This window comes from Pyxicephalus adspersus, chromosome 3 (assembly GCF_032062135.1).
Source record: "Pyxicephalus adspersus chromosome 3, UCB_Pads_2.0, whole genome shotgun sequence".
Classification (NCBI taxonomy): domain Eukaryota; kingdom Metazoa; phylum Chordata; class Amphibia; order Anura; family Pyxicephalidae; genus Pyxicephalus; species Pyxicephalus adspersus.
In genome coordinates this window covers 70,234,602-70,262,379 of record NC_092860.1, presented here as the reverse complement: position 1 = coordinate 70,262,379, position 27,778 = coordinate 70,234,602, and the positions used below count along the sequence as shown (strand labels likewise).

General features: G+C 37.6%; 1 protein-coding gene across 4 annotated transcripts in view; it reads right to left on the bottom strand.

The window, feature by feature from the left end:
* TJP3 (tight junction protein 3) overlaps positions 1–27,778 on the bottom strand; it is a 90,151-nt gene that overhangs the window by 24,179 nt on the left and 38,194 nt on the right. For all 4 annotated transcript variants that reach the window (XM_072405107.1, XM_072405109.1, XM_072405110.1 and 1 more), the window contains exons 5-14: positions 17,644–18,229; positions 17,411–17,514; positions 14,506–14,674; positions 9,312–9,417; positions 6,695–6,750; positions 6,361–6,448; positions 5,913–6,069; positions 3,590–3,698; positions 582–801; positions 310–497 (exon numbers count right to left, since the gene is read on the bottom strand). In XM_072405107.1, the coding sequence (XP_072261208.1) occupies positions 310–497; positions 582–801; positions 3,590–3,698; positions 5,913–6,069; positions 6,361–6,448; positions 6,695–6,750; positions 9,312–9,417; positions 14,506–14,674; positions 17,411–17,514; positions 17,644–18,229 (1,783 nt within the window). The remainder of the gene's footprint in view (positions 1–309; positions 498–581; positions 802–3,589; positions 3,699–5,912; positions 6,070–6,360; positions 6,449–6,694; positions 6,751–9,311; positions 9,418–14,505; positions 14,675–17,410; positions 17,515–17,643; positions 18,230–27,778) is intronic.

Here is a 27,778-nt window from a genome sequence, read left to right as displayed (position 1 = left end):
CAGAGATTGACTCCAATCACGTAGGTGGTTACACCAGTGCAGAGAGTACACAGGAGGAAAAAAAAGATGGAACACTAGGGTATGGACCGCTTTGAATTTATCTAGTTAGGTCCTAAAAGTGGGAGTGGAAAGGGATTAACCTGCCTGAGATGTAGCAGTCAAGAAATAACATTTTTCACAAGTTATCATGCTTCCCACTATAAGGAGATATCCTAGTTTTTTTTCTGTGAAATGGGCACTTTTACAAAAATACAAGATTAGTGTAGGAAAACACTTTAGGGGAAAAAAAAAAGTTTTAAGCCATTTTACCTTCTCGGAGCACCACTTTCTCATAAGGAGGATATTTGGCCTTGCTAGTTATTGCAGACAGATCCTCTCGACTTTTTTTCAATATCTTTTTGGCCCCCCTCAAGCCTCTCAGCTTCCAAAATTCAGCTCTTGGTCCTGAAGATGGCTGAGGTTTGAGAACATTCTCTAGGCTAGCATACTGCTCTGCCCTAAGAAAAAAAGTAAATATAAATAGTCAATTAAACTAAATGTTTAAATATGAAATGCAAACAGAATAAGGAAAGTAAATTTACCTGGTTCTATTTGGTATAATTCCTTTTTTAATTTCCTTCAAATCTCGTCCAACACGGGTAGCTAACCAAGTCCCTATTTTTCCACGGTACATTGTGTCCAAAACATGGAATATTTCACCCCGTGTAAAACTTAGACCTGATGGGGTATCTGCTTCATACTCAAAGTGTGTACGAATATAAAAGGAGTCACCCAAGTTGGACTTTATCATTTTTCTGTAAACTAAAATAAAATTTCTATCAGAAAATAGAAAGTAACAGGGATAAAATGTATATAACACAACTGCAAGCATATATAACATGACATTAAATAGGCCTGCTAACAAAACCTCCTTTCCTAAATATATTTACACATTTAAAACATTTTACACACAATGTTTTCTAATATTTACTGGACTCACCGGAGCACACACTTAAATATTTCCATTTAAACTCACTAACTAGTTGAAATGAGAATGTTTCAAGTCTGTTGTATACAAACACACTGAAAAATATATTCCAATGGGTAATGAATTTAGGAGGCTAAAATTAAATTAAATGTGCAAAACGAAATGTTTAAAATGAAAGACAGATTGCAAAGGAAAGTAAGGCAAACACCTTTACACCCACCAGAAGGACCCCCCTTAGGGGGGAGGGGCGCATCGGCCAGAGCTGCAGGCTACGTCTTTCTGGGGCCACAGTGGTTGGGTTATTTCTCTGGACACAACCCATCCACTCTCCCATAGCAGGCTCATGGGTGGGTTCTGGCATCATGACATCACTCTGGGGGAAGTTTCTTCCCCTCCGAGTGACATGACTCCCTGCGCATGCGCGGTCCAGAGTCCGTGCATTTAATGGTCCACTAGCTCCAAAAGGTTGGCGACCACTGCCTTAAGGCATGTCTCTGGGTTGGTAACTGGGGGAAAAAGAAAAGGCGGATTTACTAAACACTTTTTTCAGCTCTGTGTACAGAAAGAAAAATGACAGAGCTCAAGTCCAAATTACTGATAGCAATGTCACTGCCTTAAATGGACCACAATGGCTTAAAATTAATATGACTGAAAACAATTGGGCAAAACTAAGGTTGACAAAGCACCAGGACCTGATGGATTACATCCATGTGTCCTCAAAAAGCTGAGCGCAGTGATTTCAAAGCCATTGTTCCTAATGTTTAGAGACTCTTAAATCACTGGCATGGTACCAATGGATTGGCATTAGGCCAATGTGGTTCCTATCTTCAAAAAGGGAACAAAGTGATTACCAAGTAACCATAGACTGGTAAGTTTAATGCCCATAGTTTGAAAGGTCTTAGAGAGTTTGATAAATAACCACATAGAAGAGTTTATGCTAGAAAACAATATTATAAGTGATAGTCAGCATGGATTTAAGAAAGACCAAAAACAAAAATGTAAATAAACAGGTAGACAGTGGAGTAGCAGCTGACATAGTATACATTGACTTTGTTAAAGCATTTGACACAGTACCCCACAGATGATTATTATCCAAGTTAAAGTCTATAAATTTAGAAAATTAAATCTGTAAATGGATAAAGAACTGTCTTAAAGACCGAATCCATAGAGTAGTGATTAATGATACATACTCTGAATGGTGTAAGGTTATTAGCTGTGTACCCCAAGGTTCAGTGTTGGGACCTTTACTGTGTAACATCTTTATAAATGATACAGAGTTTGGCATTAAAAGTACCATTTCTGGGTTTGCAGATGACACCAAACTATGTAATGGAATTAAGTCCATACAGGATGTCTATAATCTACAAGCAGACCTGGATGTACTGTTTGATTGGGAAGCCAAGTGGCAAATGACTATTATTATAGATAAATGTAAAGTTATGTACTTGGGTCTAACATCATGTATGCTTCATACTGTCTAGGGGGAATACAATTGGCGGATTCAGAAATAGAAAAGGATCTGGGGGTTCTGGTAGGTCATAGACTTAATAATAGCATGCAAATCCAAGCTGCAATATCAAAAGCTAGCAAAGTACTTTCTTGAATTAAAAGAGGAATAGACTGCAGAGATGGAGACATAATCCTGGCCCTGTACAAAGCATTGGTCAGATCACATCTGGAATATGCAGTCTAGTTTTAAGCACCAGTTCACAAAAAGGACATTGTGGAATTGGAGAAAGTGCAGAGAAGGGCAACTAAACTATGAAAAAGGAACGGAAGAATTCAGATATGAGGAGAGATTAGCTGAACTGAAACTATTCCCCCTCAAGAAGAGACATTTAAAGGGGAGAATGATCACTCTTGTATAAATCAATAAATAAATGGTCCATATAGAGAACTCTCATCCCTATTATTCACTTTAAGATCATTACAAAGAACATGAGGGCACTCTTTATGCCTAGAGGAAAAAAAGTTTAAGCTCTGGATAAGGAATGGAGTATTCACTATAAGGTCTGTGAAAATGTGGAATAGGCTTCCTCAGGAAGTAGTTTCAGCAACTACTATAGCTAGCTTTAAAAAAAAAAGCTGGATGCTTTTCTAGAAGCACAGAATACAACTGGGGATTAAAGCTTTAAAGTAAAGATAACAGAGACTATTGATCCAGGGAACATTTAATTGCATCATGGAAATTGGGAGGTTATTTTTTCCCTGCTGGAGCAAATTATACCAGGGTTTTTTTGCCTTCCTCTGAATCACCTATATCTATAGGGTTTTATATCTGGGATATGTTTTTTTCCCTAGGGGTTGAACTTGATGGACTTTATGTCTTTTTTCAACCTGATTTACCATGTAAGTATTGCTAACAGAATCAGGTAGTAATTAAAATCAGCAAGATAAATGCCATCTCTTATCTCCTCTCATATATGAGCAATGAAGACCACTTATTCATAGATTTGAAAGCAACAGACATTTTTAACTGTTATTTCTTATGCCAAACTCACAGAACTCACAGAATATTTTACATTCCTACATATAAGCCAGCTGTAAATAGGATAGGTTCTACAAAAGAGTGAATCTCAAGCGGATTATTGTAGATTTGTAAAAAGTGTTCATATTACTTACTGTCCTCTTTGCCCTGTGTTAATAATATAACATCTTCATTTTGTGGGATGTTCATTAGATACTGCACTGCATCTTCACGTGTCATGTTATGGAAGCTTGTTTCATTGACCTTTAAATGGCAACATTGAATTACTGCTTTAACATAACAATATAAAAAAAAAAATCTCAACGTATAACAATCTGTTATACTTTATCACAAATACAAACTATGCAATACAAATGGTGTAGTACCTTTGCATAAACCTGCACTTTCACTCCTGCATGCAAGAAGAGCTTGACTAAACACCATAAAAATCTGCAGCTATGATCAAACATCAACTATATTTAAAGGTCACGTTTATAGTCAACTAAATCCCTTTTCTTCATTATTCTGATGCTCAGTTTATACATCAGCAGGTCGACTTGACAAAGTCAATTAATAATATCCACAATTCCCAAGAGGGTAACTATACAATTACATATAATAACATTTAGTTATACATATTATAACGTTTACTTTTTTCGCCTTGTTAATATAAAAAAGAGATGATGTTATTGAGTTTTTGTTTACATACAGTGTAAAAATTACTGTATGTTTGCAAAAAAATCCTTTTTATGAACAGTGTACTAATAAAGTATGTTTGATGTATTTATCATGATTGCTACCACAAAAACTCCCTTCATTACTTGGGCCTTGAAATGTCCTATGAATATATTCTAATTTTTTGTAAGGTAGCAAATATTTGTCTATTAAAACTATTTGTGCTTATTTTTAACTGACAGGAATTACAGCTGGTGATCTCATGCTCCTGTAGCACAACTTCTTTCAGGTTTGACATGTTGTGCAGTAACAAGTTATGAGGAATTAAACAGGTGTACCTAATATATTTACTACTATATTAAGTACACCTGGATGTAAAGCTGATTTTTTTGGTTTCAGAAATTTTAGTTACACATCTTAAACAAGTATGTAACTAAGGGCTTGGATGTGTTGCAATCTACTATGTTGCCAATTGCAGCACAACACATACAGATGTAGTAAATGATGCATTTACAAAACTGCAATGCTGGGTAGCATGTCAGTACATATGGAGTGCCATTATCAATAAATACCAAACATCTAGAACACCTAGACTGCGTACTTTACATGGTTCAGTGATCTAGAGGGTATTAAAGGCATAAGATCAGAGAATATAGTGACTGTAAATGCTTGTAAACAAAATGGTTACTGGGTACCAGTATCACATATCACAAAAAGGAAAATCTTTACAGCAATTTTGGGATCAAAAATCTGAAGTCTCGAGAAACCTGGAGAGAGCTCAAGTATGAAACAAAAATGACAGTCTCATAAAATGTAAGTGCCATTGCAAAAAATACAGCTGCAGATCAAATGCAAGGCTGTTACGGTGATATGTAGTCTGACTGACTGAATCAAATTTTTACACTATAAGATACTAATTGTTAGCACGTATCACAAATCCAAAAAATTCCTCTCTACTCAACACACTAAAGAGTGATGAGACAATAATCTAGTGCAATGTTTCTAAACCATGGTTCCTCTAGAAGTTGCTAGGGGTTCCTTGAGCAATGCGCAATTAATGCCCCTCAGATCAGTTTAAGAGACAGCAATGATCCTTTTGGCTACCTGTAGAAGTGACATTCTTTGCAATGACCACAGCATTGATGTACTGTGAGTTGTAGACATACTAATTATAGCAGAGTGATAGTGATGTCCCTTCTGCAATAGAACATTAACAAGAGACTGTTCTGCTTAGTGCATCCTGGTTCACTTGCTGATGGGAGTTATATGATCCAGTTCTTTAGTTTTAATGATTACAAATGAAGAAACAGGATGGATCAGCAGCAAACAGATTGATGAATAAAGAACGTGTCCAGTTGAATGTGTCTACTACCAGCTATACCATTACCCTGGATACAGAAAAACTTAGCTAAGCAGACAGCTAAGCAATCAGGGTCATTTGAAGTATGAAATTATTCAATATGACAAATAAACTGTACAAATCCAAATCATAAAAACAAAATGTTATCTCTTTAAAAAGGTGATAACTTACTGAGTTTTTGCTATTTGGAATTTCAAGGACTGAAAGATTACTACTTTCGTAGCATCGGATACATAGGAATAACTGTACACTTTTCTTTTGGTCTTTGTATATGTATGCTATATTGAAACTTATGTATACTGAAATACACAACGATTGATATTTTTTTTATATTGTTGAAAAAGTCGAATAAAAAAAAAAGCTTTAAAAAAAAAAAGGTGATAACTACACCTTTTCTGGTCAGTCTTAATAAGCCAAGTTATATTTTATGTTGTTGCCATCACCTGCAAGATCTGGTCACCTTCCTTCATCCCTTCTGCAGCTGCAGGGCTTCCTTCCTGAACAGAAGCAACAAATATTCCTACATCATTTCCTCCTGCAAGTCGCAATCCAATACTTTTCTCTTTTGTGAACTGTATTAAGCGTGCATCTGGGCTATAGCTAAGGATAAAAAACTTTATATGAGATTAAGACGAAATTGTGGAGATCCTAACAGAAGTCCAAAATAGGAAAATAAAAGGAGATAATATGATACTTTGGAAATCACGACACATAATAAATTTTAAAAAGTGTACACCAAAGTAGTGTTCGATAGAGGGTTTTGGACAGGCTACAAGATTTAAGCAAAAACAAATACATGCATATAATAAAAATAAAAAACCCACACAAAACAGAAAAGAAAAAAAAAAACGGCCACCACTGAGGAAAAAAATGTTAAAGGACATGTTCTACCCCACTCGTGGGTCATCTTTCTGCTGGTCATAATCTTGCCCAGGCAAATCCTTGTATTCTGTAATTAGTTGTGTAGATACTTTAGGACCTGAAATAACACAGTGGAGAAAATAATGCCACAACAAAACATAAAATGAGAGTCTTACGCCAACCTAAAAGCAAACAAAACACCACACTCTACAAAACGTTTTTGCATTTTCATTTTTTCAATTGTATTTCTATTTTTTTTATCAAGCATTTGAAAAATTGTAAACTCTCCAAGATCATTATCTGAGAATTCAAGTTAAAATAATATGCCATTTAGGAGGAACCCTGGATATGTATGCAGGCTTACGGTTTTCGTGCTGTACATCATCTTGGTCTAAAAAATGTGTTCCATTAATTTCATGGCTGCAAAACAAAAGCATAACATCACATAATAGCAAAATTTTTAAACACATAAATGAGAATTATCTTTTACTCATTGTAACATCCTTTTCTAAAAAGTCATTGAAGGATACAGCACTGCAAAGAAAGATCTAGAGGATAGAATGCCAAATGTAGGAGAAATCAAAACTGAGAACAATCAAAACAACAGTTACTTTATATGAAAAAATATATTGATGGTACTATACATTAAATGAAAAAAACAAATTCTTAAAAAATAATACATTCTAGTGATTCATAATGCCAAAAGTAAGCCTTATTAAGTGGGATGGTATTCCCTTTGCAAGGTGTACTTCTGGTGTTTTAGGCATATGTCACAAAAAAGGCAGTACTCTTCTGCAATAACTGCAGAATAACATTTGCTAGTGGATCTCCAGACCTTGCAATAAAACCTGCAGCTTCCTGTATAAGTCAGACTCTACGTCAGGTCTACATCTGATGCTCCTTCCCTAAAACAAATTTGTTAAAACACCTGCTGATTTAGAGACCACTCTCCAGGATCCAGACATTTCTAGGTAAGTTAATCTGCATGCCAATGGTCAGGAATGTAAGCCATAGAGAACTACTTTTCCAACCAGCAGAAGATGTGATCTACTTCCTGGCCTGCTGCAGGATTCTTGGTTCAACCTTTGTGATTAACATACAGCACCAGTTCAAAATTGCAAAGAAAAGTTAAGAGTGCATTTGTATTTATCTATTTGGTATGAAAGAACAGAATATCTGATCCAACTACCTTTACAAGTTCATAATTACATAAAGTTCATAAAGTACATATTTAGTTCATTTGAGTCCACCTGTGTACAACCAAAGTGTCACATGATTCATAATATAATGTCATAATATACATTACTACAGTAAATAAAACAGTTTTGAAAGGCCCCTGACTCCACCACAGTAAAGTAACCACTGACAGAAATGAGCACTGCAAAAAAAAGTTACCGAGACAACAAAAGTTGTGGAAAAGTAGGGATAAGGGTTAGGTTACAAAACAAACTCCCAAACATTGAGTTCAAAAACCAAAATGCTAAAAAAAAGGCAGCACTACAAACAGATACCAGGTGGTTGACTCATGAAAGCTCACACATTGAGCAAGAAAGGTATTAATCAAAAATTGAAAAAAAGACACCAGTAGTAACACTGAATGAGCTGCAAAATCTATCCAAAAGGATGTAGGATTCACAGATGGGGGCTGTACAGAAGGGTGACCACGAAAAAAAGTAAATGCTTAGAGAAATAAAAAACACTAAATGAAAGAAATAAGCTAAAACCAAGAGCTCTTGTTTCTGTCACCTTAGGTTTGCAAAAGGTTACCCTCAAGACTGTGGACGCCAGCGTCTGCACTTCTCTATGCTTGACCCATGAGAAGCCCCCACCCTCCACCACATACTGCAGATATCCAAATTCAAAGCAAGTGACACTGGCAGCAAAATCTGACTGGTAGCATTATCTGACAGTACACTGAAACACAGTGTAGCTTGCCACTCCTAAAGCGCTGGCCTGCAGTTACAGTGGCAACAGTATGTTAGCCAGCAGGGTTGGGAAAGAATGCAAACTGGACCTGGCTTCACCCACAGCATGGTTTGCCAAAGAGGGCCCAATTAAGACTTCATCCATTCTGAGGGTAGACCAAGGGGCTGAGAAAGCAGAATCACTGGTAAAAAGATGGGAGTAGTGTGTGATGGGGGTGATTGTGTTTCCTGTTTCTGCTGTGTGGAGTCATGCTTTCTCAGGTACTGTCCTGGAACAATGACTGCAAAAGAGTAGGTTTGATTAGGGTTCTGCACTAAGCCACCAAAAATTACAATAGACATTTAGAATAAAGCACTGCATCACATAGATACTTGCACATCCAATCTGTTATCTCCATCATATGTGGTGGTACATGAACCCTTTGCTGTCAACATAAAATATGGACCCAGACTGAAGGTCTGGGAGATCAATGCTAGGGCTAGAACGAGTTTAACTAAGGATTCAATAAAGACATATACCTATGAGGCGAAACATTAAAACCATTAACAGGTGAAGTGAATATTATTATTTCTTTACAATGGCACCCATCAAGGGATTGATTTGGCAGCAAGTGGATGGTCTGTTTTGAAGGTGATGTGTTTGAATCAGGAAAAACATGCAAGTGAAAGGATCTAAGTACCCTGCATGTGACAGATCTAGTTCCTAGAGCAGTGAAAGAAGGTGGCTTGGTCAGAAAAACTCAATCTTCATTTATATCATGTGAAGGTTGGGGACATGCAAGTTGATTACCTGGGAAAAAATCTCAGGTTGTTGAATTCTTCCACTGCAGCTTTATTCAGAATGAACCTTTGTGAAGTCACAAAAGTTTAGGTACTAAACTTTTTAGAAAAGTTATCCACAAAGTATAATGGACTGGGTGAATTCCTGCTCTGTTTTTTTCTAATACATTCCTCCTGCAGATATAGGTATATATCATAGGTATTCAATTGTAGAACTCTGTCCTCCAACAAAAGATGCAAAATAACAATTGTGCTTCATGTTGTATAGGGACTTACACTGTGCTTTCTAAGCTATTAGCAGAATTCTGCCATATTTGTCCGGCAGGTGGAGGAGGAGGATGAGAAGGAGGTGGTGTCTGGTCAGAACTTAATTCAGAAATATCTGCAAGGAAAAAAAAAGAAAGAGTAAAAACAACTATATGAATTAACTAATAAAATGACCATATAAAAAAAAAACTCTAGAAGTGATTTGATGCTTGACAGAACAAAAGTGTTAATTACAGAACAGAATTGTTACGGTGTAGGACACAATACCAAAAAAGTGGACACACAGACAATGAACTCCCTGAAATCCTCAGCTTTGGCAAAGCTACAATTTAGATTAAAAAAAATGTTTTAATGGTTTTTAAATGTTTGTGCAGCTGCCAGTAATCCAAAGATATCCTGTGAGTGCCTGATCCTGGTCCCAGGAGTATCTTGCTGAACCAGGATACCTTTTACATCAAACTGCCTGATTAGTAAGCACTGTTTGATCGGAAGCATGTCCAGTATTTCACTGCAATCATGCTATTGTACATTATAAAATTTGGAACAAAAAAAAAAATTACATTTTTTAAACAATTCCTTCAAGAGATCCAGTTTTTACATTGGGTCAAAGCATACTTAAAATACTTGAAGCCTACTTAAAAATAAATAAAACCACCCAAACATGCAGTTACAAATTGAGCAGCCAAATAAAGGATAATGAATGGACCTATTCTGTCCAATGAAAAAGTTTTTCCAGGCATTTTTGAGTGGTAAAACTGCTTAAAAACACTTGAAAAAAACCTCAAGTCTGACCAAACCTTTATCATCATATACAGGCATATATAATCATATATAAAAGCATTAATGGATCATATACAGGCATAAATAAAGACAAATACAATACCAGGTTCAGACTTGGCTTGGGATCGAGAGGTCCTGCACGGCTTCCATCTAGTCACTTGCACCACATTGTCTGCACATTTGACTGCTGGAAGCAGCAGTGAGAGGTACTGAACACGGCTCACTGTTGCCCCTATTTATTATTTATGGGGCTGCTGTGGGCAGAAGCTTTGTGTGGTATCTTCACTGAAATGATGAAGCAGTAACCGCCCTACAAGCTCATGGCCAGTCTGAACAAAGCCTCAAAAAGAACATGTTCAGACTTGCCATGAGGTTGAGGTGCGTTTTCCACTTCCTCATGATAGGGAACCACTGCCTCTGAGAAGACACTAATGTAGCCACATAGAAAATGAATAGGGGTGGCAGTGTGTGGTAATGGTACTGCTCATTGCCACCAGCTGTCAAATGTGTAGATGCTAGTTCCAGTGGTGTGGTATGTGTGACTGTCTGGCAAGGTGCAAGCTGTTGAGGGCCTAGTGCAATCACTCGATCCAGATGCTGGTGTGAACCTGCCTGCAAGATGACATCTTAGCCTAGGCAAAGTAGTTTTCCAGGTGATCAAATATTGCATTTTCAATGACAAAAGTCACTATATGCCTGTTGACCAGCATTATTGGACCCATTCTTCAGGGCCCAGGTCATTCTGAACCTAGCCTTATACCCAACAGTGAAAACAGAACACCACAAATATAGGTTTATTGCTCATTAGTCCTTCTCCTTTTCTATCAGCATACCTCCCTCTGAAGGTTATTACCAGTTCAAATTCCGGTAGTCACACTGTTTGCTTTTAACAAATGCAATAAACATCCCATTACCCAGAACGACCTGGCATGAAAAAAAAAAAAAAGTGGCATAGACATGGCATAGACGGTTTCCAGCGTTTTAAAGGCAAGCTTTAAAACGCTAATAAAAGTGCATTAAAACGCATATTAATGCAGTAGGAACGTTTACATGCGTTTTTTAAAACAACCATGTAGACCCAGCCTAAGCCATTTAATAGTGCATCACTCCTGTGGTTCCCATGGTTTCTCGGCGCCCCAAAACATCCATATTTAGGATCTCTAATGCTTTCCCAGGCTAGTAAATTGAGTATAGACTTTCTACTGCAGCTATTATACTGCCCTGTGCTTTTGTGGGACAATCTGATTATATAGGACAGGTATTTTTATCTGACTATAAGAGGGTTTTGCAAATGGACATGAACAGGTCTAAACAAGCCCTTAAGTTTGATCCTTTACAGGTAAATATAACTAAAAATGATATACAATATATAATAAAATATAAAGGCATATAAAGATTTCATACAGGCACATACAGGTTCAGATCCCACATGGCTTTCAGCAGCTTGGACTTGAAGGTCATAACCATGCAGCCTTATATCGGATGTCTAGGTGTGATCCACCTATCGGTACCGATATATTGCCAAGCATCAGGCTGACAGAATTTTCCTTATATACATTTTGAGAGTGTCTATAATTGATATTGGGCTCAAGCAGATTATAGGATGGCCTACAGATCAAAATACACAGACAGATAACTAATGAGTTGTACGGCTATACTGCTTTAACAATCTGAAATTGGACACACTTTTTTTTTTTAATTCTCTTTAGTAATTGGTTACAAATTTGTAAAAAACTTGGGTAGTTAAAGCTGCATATGAGGTAAATGAGAAAACCTGCATAAGCAGAAGTTAAAATTGTAAAATTCCTGATGCTAAAACATTAGGTTTATCTCCTTTTAAAGTTGGGTACTTACTACCTCTCATACCTTCACAAATTATAGGGAGCCTTAGATGTGAACATGGATGGGGTCAAGCTTAACTTCCAAGAAGAGCTAAAGTTGGTAAATTCAGCTGCCTGGTAAATATAAATTACTGCTTCATATGACACATACATTTTCCCTGAAATAAGCCTGTGCATGTTTTTTTTTAAGCTCTTTTAATTGTACAGAATTTTTGGAACTGTACTGTCCACAGGAGTTAGAGGGAATATGTCAGAATGTAGAACACTTAATAAGACAGACATTCTTCAGCTTATGTGTCACATGCTGGCTTTGGGGTAGTGAAGCTGAAACCTAGTCACCATTCTCAAACTAGTATGCAGCATACGACAAGCGATGCCTTGCTTCCTTTACACTTTTTTTTAAGCACCTTTCTTTTGAATATGGCAAGGTGCTCAGCTCCTGTCATATTCAAAGACAGCTGTCCACGGCTGCCCTCCTTTGCTACTACTGCTTAGGCTCTTAATATTTTTACATGTTCTCTTTAGGATAGCAACTGTTTAATGTTCTGCAGTTCTTACTATCCCCTTTTTGTTCCCCCTCCCCAATCCATTTTTTTGCTCCTTAATCTACAAGTTTAAATACTTGGTTAGTAATTTCCTGTTTAACGCTTATCTGCAAATCTGACAGACCCAAATTCAAAACACCAAAGTACACTATTAAATACCAGGGAACTGGAAGTGCTTGTTCTACAAGGTTGTAACTTGGTTCTAAATGGCAGTAATTTTAATATGAAGCTAGCCTAAGGAAGACATGACTTGAAACGAGCAGGAGGAGCATCTATAAAACATAATACTTTACAGTTACCTAGGTTTAACCCAGGTGTTTTTTTTTGTGTACATTTTATTTGTTTGATTGGAATGCATACACGTAAAAGCCTAAATAAAAAAATTGGGCCAGTGAATCAGTCAAAAATTAGTATAAACGTTATTAGGACAAACATTGACCTATACACTTTAAACTCTTTAAAAATATATATATAAATTACTCTTAGTATACAGAACAAGTGCATCCATATATATTCATCCAATAGGCCAGCTGGATCAGGCGTATTTACACATTTGTGGCAATCCTTCACAAAGACATTTTGGTGGTGGAATTGCCAGTTTTAAAAGCTGCTCAGATTGTTGTCATCCCCCAATATTAATAATAATATCAAATGTGCTCGAGTGGTAATTTCAATGTAATTTATTTTGGATTATTTAAGTAACTTTTTTGAAATTCACTGGAAAGTCAGGAGTTTGCATTAGGCACCCTTTGTAAGCCTGAAGCAAGATTTTTTTTTTTATTACAACAATATACCATTCATTCTTACAACCTTTATCCCTGAAAGCCTTTCTCCAGTTTTAACCCTGGAAGGAACAGGCCTGATTTCATCTATGCTATCTAGTCTATCCCCTTTAGAGAGGCTTTGTATTTTCAAATATGAGATAACTCAATTCTCAATTTATGCCTACCTACAAATTTGGTTGTTCGGTTGTTTCATTACTTTCCCCACAATACCCAAGCTTACTCCTCTATAAAGATCTGTAGGGAGGGGCTGGTTTCCTCTATTTATAAACTCCTTCATTGTAATAAACAATTGTCCTCACACAATTTCCCTATGCTTCTGTTGGGAAAGTGTCTTGGAAATACTTGCTATAAGAACAGAGAAAATGCATACAAAACAATTTTCAGATGGTACTCCAGCAATTTCCCATTGTCTTTCTTCACTGTAATGATCACTGCTATTGTGTTCACAGAGGTCATTTAAAACAGATTTTCTGGAACAGGCATCATAAACAGGAATGCCGAGATCAGTTCATCCTATGTATTTGAAGTGTTAGGCTACGTACACACTTGCAATGCTTCTCGTACGATAATCAGCTCAGGGCTGATATCATACGAGAATATCTGGCGTGTGTACAGCACCCGTCTCTCATCATCTGAACGACCATCCGGGCAGATCCACAGACAATGGACGACAAACGTTCGTAATGGAAGCGAAGGGGGAGAGCATGCAGTGAGGTGCCGCTCCGTCGTTCTCCCCCTCCCCTCCATAGAGCGGTGCTGTATGTACAGCATTCGTTCATGCATCGTGCAGTCCTGAAATCATGAAAGATCCTTTCCAACGACAATTATTGCACGTGTGTAGCCAGCTTTATGGGCCTCTATATCACTTTTGATTTAGTCACTTATCTCCTATATTTCCCCAATTTCTATCCTAATACCTCTGGCAAGTAAACTATGCTCATTTTCTCACTGTTTACCACACACGTGGAAATCAGTTTCTGCCCCATCTGCTTTGAAAGTAAACCAAGCTCGATGTGTTCTTACCTTCAAAATCTATAATGCCATGGGTCACAAACATTAAAAGTTCAGGTTAATCAAAAAATGGATGTAAACTACAGTCATCAAGATACTCAAACAACCAATTTTTAAGCTTTATTTTGACCATTAAAAATTTTCAATTTTTTACCCAAGAGTTTATCTACAACGACTACTTTCAGACACCTATTTCAAGTTTTACACATTATGGGAAAGATGGTATCTAAATATCACTTACTGTCAAGAATGGAGTTCCCGTCCTCACTCTCACTGTCATTAATTGGAGGAATGTTAACAAGAAATTGACGATTATCCCTTAAAACTGTGAGTGTAAGTTTGCCTTTTGACTTCTCAATAAGCCGGCGAGTGTCAGCCAAAGACATATTTTCACTTGTAACTCCATTAATCTATAAAATAAAAATGTATTTTGCATTTCAGTGTTTAACAAAACTTTAAATGACTGATTCAATGTCTATTACTATGTCATCTAACATTGTTGCAAGCTCTTTATTGTTCCTTCTCTTCTGTCACTGCTCTTTAGCGATCCCCAGATAGTAGCTGTAAAAACTGAATTTTGCCAATAAAAGAAAAATATTGGGGTTTGTGTCATTGTATTTAGGTGAAATAAACACGTGGTGTTTTTTTTAATTCAAAATTATGAATTTTGTAGCCTGACGTGTTTCATCTAGTGGCTTCCTCAGTGGTGTAAAGACGTAGATAAACTCATAACTCTTTAATTTAATTTAAGAGAACAATCAGTGGTACATTTAGTACAGTTTAAAATCAATAAAGCAGATCACACAATCAATCACAACTCAAAAGCTCAAAAGTAATTGGACAAATTAAAAAGCTGAAAATAAAATGTTCATTTCTAATACTTCGTTGAAAACCCTTTGCTGGCAATGACAGCCTGTAGTCTTGAACTCATGGACATCACCAGATGCCGAGTTCCCTCCTTTTTAATGCTCTGCCAGGCCTTTACTGCAGCAGCTTTCAGTTGCTGTTTGTGGGCCTTTCTGTCCGAAGTTTAGTCTTCAACAAATGAAATGCATGCTCAATTGGGTTCAGATCAGGTGAGAAGATTTCCACTTGCTTTAATAAACTCCTGGGTTGCTTTGGCTGTATGTTTTGGGTCATTGTCAATCTGTATTATGAAACACCTCCCAAACAATTTCACTGCATTTAGCTGGATTTGAGCACACAGTATGTCTCTGAACACCTCAGAATTCATTTGGCTGCTTCTGTCCTGTGTCACATCATCGACAAACACTAGTGTCCCGGAGTCACTGGCAGCCATGCATGCCCAGCCACGTTTTACAGATGATGTGGTATGCTTTGGATCATGAGCTGTTCCACGCCTTTTCCATACTTTTTTCTTGCCATCATCCTGGTAAAGGTTTTCTTGGTTTCATCTGTCCAAAGAATGTTTTTCCACAACTGTGCTGGGTTTTTTAGATGTTTATAAGCAAAGTCCAATCTAGACTTTCTATTCTTGAGGCTTATGAGTGGCTTGCACCTTGCAGTGCACCCTCTGTATTTACTTTCATGCAGTCTTCTCTTTATGGTAGACTTGGATATCGATACGCCTACTTCCTGGAGAGTGTTGTTCACTTGGTTGGCTGTTGTGAAGGGGTTTCTCTTCATCATGGAAATGATTCTGCGATCATCCACCACTGTTGTCTTCTGTTGATGTCCATGTCTTTTGGCGTTGCTGAGTTCACCAGTGCTTTGTTTCTTTCTCATGATGTAACAAACTGTAGATTTTGCCACTCCTAATATTGTAGCAATTTCTCGGATGGGTTATTTCTGTTTTTGCAGCTAAAGCATGGCTTGTTTCATCTGCATGCCCATGAAATAGCCTTTGATTCAATGGTCCAATAGCCCCTGAAATTTAGTAATTGTGTATTAAAAAAAAAAAAGCCTTTAGTTCCTAACATTTTATGCAATATTTTTGTTCAAACCACTGAATTAAAGCTGAAAGTCTGCAGTTCAACTTTGTACTTTGAAAAAAACAACTTTTCAAAGTTGTCTGTCCAAATATTTATGGACCTAACTGTATACATACACACACAGTATGATATTTCATATTATTGATACTAGATCAAAATGAATGAATGTACTATAATTTCAAAAGCAGATATGTATATACAGTATGATATTGTATATTATTTTTATTAGAACAATGTATATGAATGTATATTGAATCCCAAACTATCCAATTTAGGTGTATAATACGTATGATGAATGTACCGTATTTTTTGCCGTATAAGACGCACTTTTTCTTCCCCAAAACTTGGGGGGAAAAGTTAGTGCGTCCTATACGACAAATGTGTTAAAAAAAATATTTAAAATATTATACTCACCCGATACCCGATCCTGCGTGTGTCTCTGGCTGCAGCGTGTCTCTCTTCTCTCCTCTGCCAGCATCGTGTTGTCTCCTGTCTGTAAAGCAAAGCGAAAGAAGCCGGCACAGCGCCACCTGCTGTTCCCTGTCCTAACTGCCGTACAATAGAAAAAAAGCACAGAGTGATCAGAAGGGGAATTTGAATGACAGAGTGAACAGAAGGGGAGTTTGAATGACACAGAGTGATCACAAAGGGAATTTGAAAGGTACAGAGTGATCAGAAAGGGAATTTAAATGGCACATGAGTGATCAGAAGGGGAATACCCTTTCAGAATCCTTTTTTCTAGATTTTCCTCCTTTAAAATTGGGTGCGTCTTATATTCCGGAGCGTCTTATACGGCGAAAAATACGGTAAATCTAATTATTTACATAAACATATCTTTTTCAAACAAAAATTCTGTATTGTGTCTTGTGATCTTGGACATGCTTTTAATAGTGACTGCATTATCCAGATAGAGGATTAAAGAAAAGAAAAAAAAAAAAAAAAAACACTGTGTCATAACCTAGCTTTTTACTATAGACAAATATACTGATAAATATGTTATTTTCTTGGTTAGAGTTGGTTAAGTTACCCAAAACATCATCAATGATCATGAATTATTCGTAAATATGGCTCCACATGGTTTAAAGGATGCCAAACGTTAAACCACGGTTTTCATATGCTCTACAATTATATATATATATATATATTCATTCAGAAAAGATCAGTAGTGGTGAAAAAAAAGATCATTTTAAATACCTTAAGAATAAGATCTCCCTCCTGTAGGGACTTTTCCTGAGCAGCCAGCCCTGTGTCTGTGATATGTTTAATAAAGATTTGACTACCAAGCTTCAAACCATATTCTGTAACATAAAAGAAACATTTTATATAGAAGAAACCAGTGAAATTCACTGTTATTTTGTAGTTTATGTAACTAGGCTCAAGGAAGAACAAGTGTGTAAGGAAACCAATGTCAATAAAGTATAACATACCTTGGTTTTCTGTGTGTTTCACTAATATAGTTTTAACAGGTTTGGAGGGCACATCCTGAATTGGCAATCGCTTGAAACCAGACACAAGTTCAAGACCGCTAAAAGGCCTTTCTGCAATATCACTTCCCAAGTCTGTTTTTGAATAGTCTCCAGCATCACTATCGGAGTACCCCCTACTACTAACTGTTTCTCTCCATCTGTTTGAGCCAACTGAGTCCCTTTCAGAGCCTTGTCTCTCTCTGCCAGTTCTCTTTTTTGAATAATTTCCTACTCCACTTCCAACACTCTTCATCTTGTGATGTCTCGTATGGTAAGATGAATGAATAGATCCCCCTGAGCTACGTCCACTGGAAGAATCCCCTTCATAACCTCTTGCAGTATCATCATGTGGCTCCCTGCTGAAGCTCTCATGTCTCTCTCTCCAGGCTCCAGAAGAATCCACTTCCTCTTTTCCTTCTTTATCAAGTGAACTTGAATACATAAGCTCTGACGTGTGAGACACCCTGGAGCTTTGAGTAGGGCCTGTGGAGACTGGGGGTACAGAATTGCTTACAGGAAGTTGAATTGTTCGTGGACGTTTCACAGTCTGTAAAAGGAATGTGCAAAATAGAAAATGTGAAGTTTAGCATATTTAACTTGATTTATTAAAATAAATTTGATTTACTTTGCAAATAATTTCATGCAAACTCTACATAAATTTTTGCTAAACAAAAGAATATTCTTTTTCCAAATATCAATGAGGTACTTTTCAGTTATACTCAAAAACCAAAGACCAAGATCAACTTAGAAAATTTTAAAGACACTTCAGAGTATGGTGGAGAATATCACCTCTGTGAGAGTGATTACCCCTACTAGCAATTTGTTAGGCCAAGAATATTTTATTGCTACAGAGGATCATGGACAAAAGCGAGCTGACAAGGTGACAGCGCATATTTAAAGAAAATCTACTAAGACAGAAAAATGATATTTTAGTCAATTCTGCCATCTATCTTGTCATTTTTATTCTAAATATTCTTTAGTCATCTTCGCATAACTACAGCATGCATCTAGTGAAGCCTGAAAATTGCAACTCCTTTCCAGCATAATTGCCAAGACCAAAGACAAAATAAAAAGCCAACATCAGGACTTAAATACCACTGTGATTGTGTAAGGATGCCTAAGAGTGATCAGAAACTTTAGAACAGGCATGACAGCAAAACCTCAACAGTTACTAAAACAAATCAACCTATTTAACTTCAAAAAAGAAAAAATTCATTAGCAAAATGACTGATAATTGCTTATTACAGACACCAACACTCATTGAATTATAACCAATACTGTAAACAAGTTCAAAGACTTGGAGTTACCTGGATCCCTTGGAGAAAAACATTTCTATTGTACAATGTGTGCTTTCTAAAAATATACAATACTTTACCTGTTAACATAATGGTGTAACATTTTTAGCAGGTGTTTAAATTTTAGGTTCACCAAACAAATTGTCAGGATCCAAACCCAGGGTATCTTTTCCTACTAAGCCACCTGAAGTGCTGGATAGCTCCTTGCCTGATCTTACAGTCAGCTTTCATAGATACCCAGTGACTAGATCAATATCAGGCTTCTCCATTTTTCTTGCTATTTAAGCCACTAGAGGGATAGGGACAGTTAGTACTTGGAAAAAGTACCTGGGGGCAAATCTTCAGCAAGTAAAAATCAAAGCAGCTAGCAGAACACCAGCACCACTACTAAGCACACCACCAATGGTAAAGGACAGAAAGAGGTTAAAACATGCATACCCAGACAAGATAGAAAGACAGATTCCCCCCAAGCTTCAAAGTGGACACAGGTTTTTAAATGGCCATTCTGTTTTGAGAAGATGATTCTTTCTCTCAAGAAATCAAGACAAGTAATTTGTGTGAATCACAGGACAAAAAGAGCTGATGAGGTAGAGGAGCCGTGTGATAATGCACAGCATTTATTAAATCAGGAGGAGCTATAAGAGCTGAAGAAGCATTGGTAGCATTGGCATAGCACAATTGTTTTTCACGGTATTAGATCAGCTGCTTCTGCTGGTGGCAGTAGTGGTGTCCCATATAACAGCAGGTATACTTGGCAGCACTTAGTGTCAAATTTTCGGCATGCTATAAGTCAGAATCAAACTATGATGGTGATGTTGTTTCGGATATAAAATGGGAATTGAATAAATACAGTAGTGAGGAAAATGACTAAGGTACTGTTCAGTAACATCCATCTGGAAAAAATCAAGTTTTTGAAAGGCAGGAGTTCTCAAAGTTACAGGTTTCTGACTTTTGAATGTGCAGTTACCTCTGACTCACACAGCCCTGACAGCTTCAATTTGTTAGAGTTTAGTTCATCAAGAGTCCCCCTGTGTGGACCTTTTTTAAGTCAGTGCATAATTTATCTTTTGTTGTGTGTAACATACATAAATATAGGGTAAACTGTAAGCCACTGGGCACACATTATTTCCCCTCATCCAGCACATAAAGAAGCATCATCTGCTTATTTAGGAAATCCTACCATATACTTGTCATCCACCATCCATATCTTAAAGGGATAAAAAAAAAATGTTTTTGCTACTACTGCGGTGTTGTTGGTCATGAGAGTCAGTCATTATCAGCGCAGGAAATTAACATTATAGATGTACAGGAAGGGCCAATTTCACCTCTCCCACAGAGCCCTCCCCTTCCTTCACTTTTTCATACCACTCCTCCACTGGAGGATGTCTGTCCAGGAAATAGAAGTATGCTCCCGGCCATCCATTGGCATGCCAGCTGGCCATTCTCCCAACTAAGCTACCAGTGGTACTGTCAATGCCATACAAGTTGGTAAAAGCCAGCTAATTTAAAAAAACTTATAAAAAAAAAATGCTCCTGGAAGATACCAAGTCAACGTTACTTTTCAAACCAAGCTGTGATGGAACTTCCGCAGATTGTATGTTGCTAGAAAAAGCTCTTCTGCCCTTGCAGAGACACAATGATCCCCATTCCATAAATTGATCTACATATCTACCTGCTAGAATTTAACATTACATACACAGTATTGGACTGTACAAGAAAGGAAACAGTCATCGATTATCTGAATTTAACAATGTTAAAAAAAAATTTGGTAAAGTAACAAAACACAATATAGCTAATAAACAAAATAACATTTTTAATGTATTTTTTTTATTGAAGTCAACTGTTGAAAATACAATACAAAATACTTTAACAATATACATACATGGAAATACAGGACAAGTACAATAAATGGTAGTATATTTAGGGGCATTTTTTACATAGTCTTCAATGATAAAGTTGCATGGTTGTTGCATTCTAAAAACTGAGTAGGCCATATTACATATTACCAAAAAAAAAGTTTTTTTTAACCAGTCTTTAAACAAAGGGTTAAGATACATTAGGTGAAGGCAGAAATAAATAGCTTGTGGCTGAAACAAATGGAGTTGTCAAGATTATGGTTCTGGAAGTTGTTGTGTAATAAAATCAGTTGTGTAATAAAATAGGAGGATCACCTTCTACGGTTCTGCAAAGATACCAAGAAGTGTGACAGAAGCAGTTATATACATGAGTTTTAGTGGGATTGTAGAGGGTATTATAAAAGCTTTCCCATGTTTCAAAATACACTTGCATTTTTGTATCTTCGTGAAGGGAGACTTCAATCCATTCCATGATGTTTTGTTAAAAAGAGACACATCGAAGATGGGAAAGTTGAGATCCAGCAATGTAAGATAATTTTTTTCCCCACTGACGATAGGAGTAAAAACAATCTGCGTGCCCCTTTGGAGAACTGGGTTCCATTCTTCTCCGCAATACCCAATATAGGCCATTCTGGTGTAAATGGCAAGTAGTTTATTAAAAATTTTTAATCACCGGGCATTCCCATACATTGCGATATAGATATGTTGATGGCGTTCCACATTTTAAACAAGTATCCAAATTTGTCAAACCTATATGGTAAGCTCATCTAGGGAATAAGTAAGCTTTGTGGAAGGGACGGGAAAACATTTCTCAGTATTGTATTGCTGTGATAGCTTTCCATGAAACCCGGTACATTTTGAGGAGCTTAGGTACTTCTGAGAAATATCTGTCAATCCCTGGCTGTTTTTTGAATAATCTAGCTCATCTACCACAAGATGTGGTAGAATTTTGAAATTACTTTGGAAGGCTTGGGACTTTGGTCATTCAAGCACTACAGACTCTAGTTTGAATCAGAAGCAATATGCTGTTCGACATAAATGAGAATTTCTTCTTTAATTGAGGCATAGTTGCCATATTGAATACAAAAGAGGACTGAGAAGTTTTTATGAATATAGAGGATGAAGATTAAAGTCTATTTGAGTATATGTATAGTAAGAGGTCGAAGGGATTCAATCTTTTAAAGCTTTGCAGCAGTGCCACCTGACTATATAGGGCTATGTCTGGTAAATTAAGGCCTGCATGGATGTTGGTTGTTGGAGAACTCTATGGCTGGCTGCAGTACACTTGCCTCCCTAAATTAATTGTCGGAATATGAGGATGATTTCTTTCAACTTTTGGAGGGACAAATATACTGCAACAGTTTGTAAAAGGAAAAGCAGGCGGGGAAATACTATCATTTTAACCAAGGATACTCTGCTCATGAATGAAAATGTGAGCGAGGACCAAGCTCTCATGGTTGGTGAGAATTAACTTCATATGAATTAGCGAGATTTCTGGGGATCTGCACTCCTAAGTACCGAAAATGTGATTTTGCCTATTGGAAAGGATACTGTGAACTCCAATTAAGTTTACGTTTGGGGTAAAGAAGGGCGGCTATGGATTTGTCAAAATGATTGATATAACTGCAGACTAAATGTTTGGAATAGCTGCATGGTAACTAGGAGGGAAATAAATAACTGGTTCAGAAATGAATAAAAGAATATCATATGCAAATGCTGTTACTTCATTTCCGTGGTGCCAAATTTATTGCCTCAGAATTGTTAATCTTTTTCCAGAATGCACAGTAGTGGGTCTGGGGGTAAGTTGAACACTAGAGGAGATTAGACATCCCTGTCGAGTACCAGTGTTCATAGGTATGGGTTGAGAAAGTTGATTGTTTACTAAAGAATGTGTAGTGGGGTAGTTATACAGATATTTATTGTAAGTTTAGAACTGGGCACCAATTTCTCTAATTACATCAAAATTGAGTGTAGGTAGGTCCAAAGGATTTTATCATTTGCCTTCTTCACGTAAAGGCTCAATAAATGATTTTAATTGTATGGTAGGGTGGTATCTGCTATGGCGGTATATTCCTGTAGTGATCCCCAGCCATCTGTTGGCAATTATTAAGGCCATATTTATAATATGTGTTCAAAAGAGCTATAGAAGGTCAATAAGAGGGTCTTTGAAAGGTTTCAATATGAGCAAGGTGTAAGCTTCCATAAAGGTTGGGAATGGGGTTTGATTAGTGAAGAAGTCATTGAATATCTCTTTCAGAAATGGTAAAATGTATTGCTCTAAAGGTTTATAAAATTTAGCTAGGAGTTCATCAGGACCCAGTACATTTCCCAGAGGACGATCTCTGAATGCTTTCGACATTTCTTGTATGTTAATCAGGGCATTCAAAGTAGTTTGTTGCAATGGTGAGAGAGTTGGTTAAAGTTAACCCTTTGTAAGAAAGCATCCACCTTTTCTAGGTCAGGAGGGACAGCTGAGTAAATTTGTGAGAAATATTGTTCTAATAGCTGCACAATTTCGTTTGTGTAGTATTTTGTGCCTGTGGTTGGGAGTTTTGGCATATGAATAGTTTGTTTGGGTACTGAGGGTGTTGCTAAATTAGCTAAAAGGGAATCTGTCTTGTTGTCCTAGCGATAGTATTTATATTGAGTGTATGTTGCTTTATTAGGGGCTTGTGTATGTGGGTGGTTGCCTAAAATTAAGGAAGCTTGTATCTTCATTAGGGCTATTCGTATGTACACAGTAAGTTGCTGTTACATTTTCCCAAAGTGACTTGCGAAGCTTGGTTTCTTTAGCATTGGTTTTAGCTACATAGAATGCAATTTGAAGAAGAAGAGGTATCTCAGTGTTGTATAATATCATCCTGGAAGTTTGCCCAGAGTTCACTATATATGGCTTAACGGGGAAACGCCATGTGAAAGTAAAAGAAATAGGGCGCAGTAATGCCAATGGAGCATGATCAGATAGAAAAATGGAAAGGAGTAATAGCTAATCAATGTTAGTAAGAAATAATTTGACAGTAATCAATCCTAGAAAAGGTTTTGCGGGCTTTAGACTAACATGGGTACTCTCGTGATGTTGGGTTTCAAACTCGCCATGGGTCTAAAATTGGTAGGGAATTTATGAGGCAATAAATTGCATCTCAGTGGTGGGGGCCTGTGGGTGTGATCAGTCAAGGTTTAGTTTTACTCTAAAATCTCTCGCTTCTAATAGGTTTGGGCAGGCATTGGAAAGGGGTATGTGAAAATAATTGTGAGTTTAGGCTATTAGGGGGCGTACAAATTAAGTAGCGCATAGATCATGTCTTGGACCTTAATTTTCATTAGTATTTATATCATGATATAGGATTTATCACTGTCTTTACTTTTTGGAAGGCCAAGGATTATCAGAAAACAATGGCCACACCTCTTTCATTGTGTTGGTAGTGAGCACTTCTTCTACCCATGAGCCAGGTAGGATAGGTTAATAAATTGTACATGAAAGTACAATTGTCATATAAAAATGACAAGACTGTCCCTTTCATCAGTTTTGTTAGGATAGTAAACTCAATATCGGCCACAGATAACACAACCCTGCTAAACCATACTGAAATATCCCTAAATAAAGTACTTGCATTTTAATCTTTTACAAACAGCAGTAACAAAACAACCTATTTTCCTAACAATTTATAAACATTCTATCCGTTTTAGGGAAGGCGATCAGCTTAAAAATAGGCACCAGCCTGATAATCCCCACTAATTGGGGACAAGAGTCTAGTTACAAACCGTAAGTGGAAGTGTCAAAGACATATAAAATTGCTGAACTGCAAAGATAAATACGTAATGTTAAAAATTGAGGCAACCTCAATAGTACTGTAATAACTCAGATAATCTATCCTCTGGTAAGGATTAAAATGATTCCTGAAGACAGGCTAGCAATGTATCTGTATCCTCAAGTATCATGAGGAATCCACCGATAATGACTCTCAGTTTAGCTGGAAACAGCAAAGCAGATAAGAGGAGTTCATCGTCCAGGCCATGGAAAAATTTTTCAATTACTAGGTGTGGTTTTGCCAAAGTTATCAGTCTTTCTGGACCAATGCGATGTACCCTTTTGATTGCACTTGCCCAGAAGGGGTTCCAGTTGCAAAGCTTACATCAAATCCACCAACAGGAAGTGTTGTAGATGCTGTTTGTTGGTTTCCAGGATGTCCAGGTAACACAGGTTAGAATGTCTGTTTGTATTTTCTAGACCCTCGCATTTTTCTAATAGGGAGGACAGTTGATCTTTTTGCTCAGTAATTGTCACTTGGTGTTCCAAAATTTGGCCCTCTAGGTCACTCACTCTCTGCTCTAGTTTTGATATTAATGTAGTTTTGGCGAAAACATGTTGCAGGGCTGAATCAATGGATCAAAGTAGTTCGGTAGTATTAATCAATGTTGTCAAAGTAGGGGAGTAGCAAATTATAGAGACCTCTTGTGAAGGTTGTGATCCCAGCAAAGGGGCCAGTGATAAAAAGGATTTAATTCGTTCAATGGTGTGTCTTGCTGCTGGACAGACTGTAGTGGTGAGTTCCCTGTGGCTTAGTTTGATTTGCCCATATTATTTGGTGTTGCGCGTGTGATGTATTTTTACATTCCCTGATATGAGCAGCCAGGAACTCAAAGAAATTTATAAAGCAATTTTCCCACACCAAAGTAGAAAGTTCAGTAAAGAGGTTGTGCCAAGTGAAGGCAGTGCCTTAAAATACCACTAGGTGAAGCTGGAGGCCGTGTTGCTTATTAGTGAGGTACAACCCAATCCTGATCACAAAGCAAAAAAGATAATGAGAGGTAACAGACAGGGTCCAGATTCCCAACTGTACTCAACAGCCGGGTAAGTGTAGGTAGCTCGTCCCGAATGCCTGGCCAGAATAAAAAAGGAGGAGAGCTTCCAGTGGTAAAGAGGGGTGTTTGTGGCAGCACTGGTAATATGTAGTGCTGTATGGGGGTTAGAGTTGTAGAATGCCCAGGCCATGCGGCCAAGATGGGCACTGATTCTTTCACCAGGCTAATGTGAGCACTGGGATCCAGGAGGGGGGTGGTGCAATCGCACTCCATTTTCAAGCACCACTCCTGCTGAGCATGGATGTTCCTACAGCTTGTCTTAAGCAGGACGCTGTTCACACAATTTATTCTACTGCAAGGGAGGGGCAGGAGAGGGCAATGACAAGCGTCCCCCCAGGACCAAGGGTTCAATAGGAAAAGTCATTGGTCTGAAGAATCAACAGATCTTAACATGAATTTAGAATTGGGAGCATGCAAAAAAGATGGAAGACCGTACACAGGTTGATCATTTTAATGGTTGCAAACCTTTCAAACAAAGATGGAGGAGAAACAGATCATCTTTTCAAGCCATCATAGATTTGTCTGTAGACTAAAGTGTAATTAGGCCCAGGAGAAATTATAGTTCTGCTGAAGAAAGGTAGTGAGCTAATGTTGCAGGTTAATACAGAAAATGGACAATTTTGTTCATTCTAAGGCTTGAAAAAGAGGCAAAAAGAATAAAATATTTTGAGGTCATAATGTATACAATATAGGCCTATAGGTAGGGATATCCATTTAATCTTTACCTGATATGGAAATAACACCGATGAACACAGAGTTTGCATTTAGGGAAAGCAGGTAACCCTGCCTAAGGTAGTTATGGTGCTTATTTATGGGTGAACTTGTGAATCCATCTGGACGAGGTTCACTGCCCATTTAAAGGAGTTTGTGATATCACTAAGTGTTTCCTGAACAGTAATGAACCATCCGACATTTTTGTGTGGAGGCTTGGGATTTTGTGGGTTGCCAGTTGGAGCAGGGAGACATGCTTAGGGTCCCTGAAATAAAAAAGGTCTTCGATTTGTCTAACATCTAAGCAAAGTGATCCATCCCTAATCAGGGTTGCACTTAGTTATCAGTTGGTCTGGGGAGGTCCCCCTCCTAACCCTGTTAATTGAAATATCAGTGGGTCACAATCCAAAGGGATAGTGGACAAAATGCAGGCCACCAAGATGGAGGAGACTATGATCTGATCTGATCTGATGGGGTTTCTTTAACACAGGGCAGTGGCAACTTTCTAGGAAGACATGTTGCTTGCTGAAGCCAATGGGAGTCAAATACATTTGTTAGCTGGGAAAACAGCAGTATCAATAATGTCAGCCCACTCTTTTTTTAAAGCCACTCTGGATTTAATTCAGCATAGCAAACATAAGGAAGACATGTATCCTTTGTTTAGCAACCATGGAGGTATTAGTGGGGAGTGTACAACTTCGAGGGAGGCAGGCTACATGAAGAGTATGGGAGGAAAAGAAGGAACGGTCAGGTATGATGATAGGGGTTGACACAGGTTTCACCCTTTTGGGCCTCCTTAGAGAAGAGTAAGATACATAGGCAGATACATTTGATTATGTAGAAATATGTTGAAAGGGTATCTTCTGGATGCTCAAATAAGTCAAGTTGTATGTTCTCTTGTTTGTGCAATAACAAGCGTATAACTGTCAGAGAGATGACTACTGGATAGCCACACTCTCTGACCCCTTCTATCACTGCAATTTTAAGGATTTTTTTCAAGCCTTTTGAAAAGGGAGGCACACTAATATAAACAAACATTGTGCAGCCTTCTTAGGATAGCATTTTCCTGTAAAGTGCATTATAGTGCCTTTTCTTGCCAGCAAGCATCTCTCTAGTCTCCACTACATTGGTCCTAAGCCCCTTTGTCCCAGCCAGCACTGGCAGACCCAGCAGCAGAAGCACTAGCACTACAAATCAGGCCACCTTCAGCCTAATGGTCATAATGACCAATTTCCATTAGCTGCAGCAGCATGAAAGAATCCCCAAATTTGTTTAAGCCAGGTTGTTGGAAGCTGTAGCTAGGTGGTAAAAAAGTGGGCGCAGCAAGACACTAGATCCTAGTTGCTTAGTTATTTATGCCATAGGTATCCA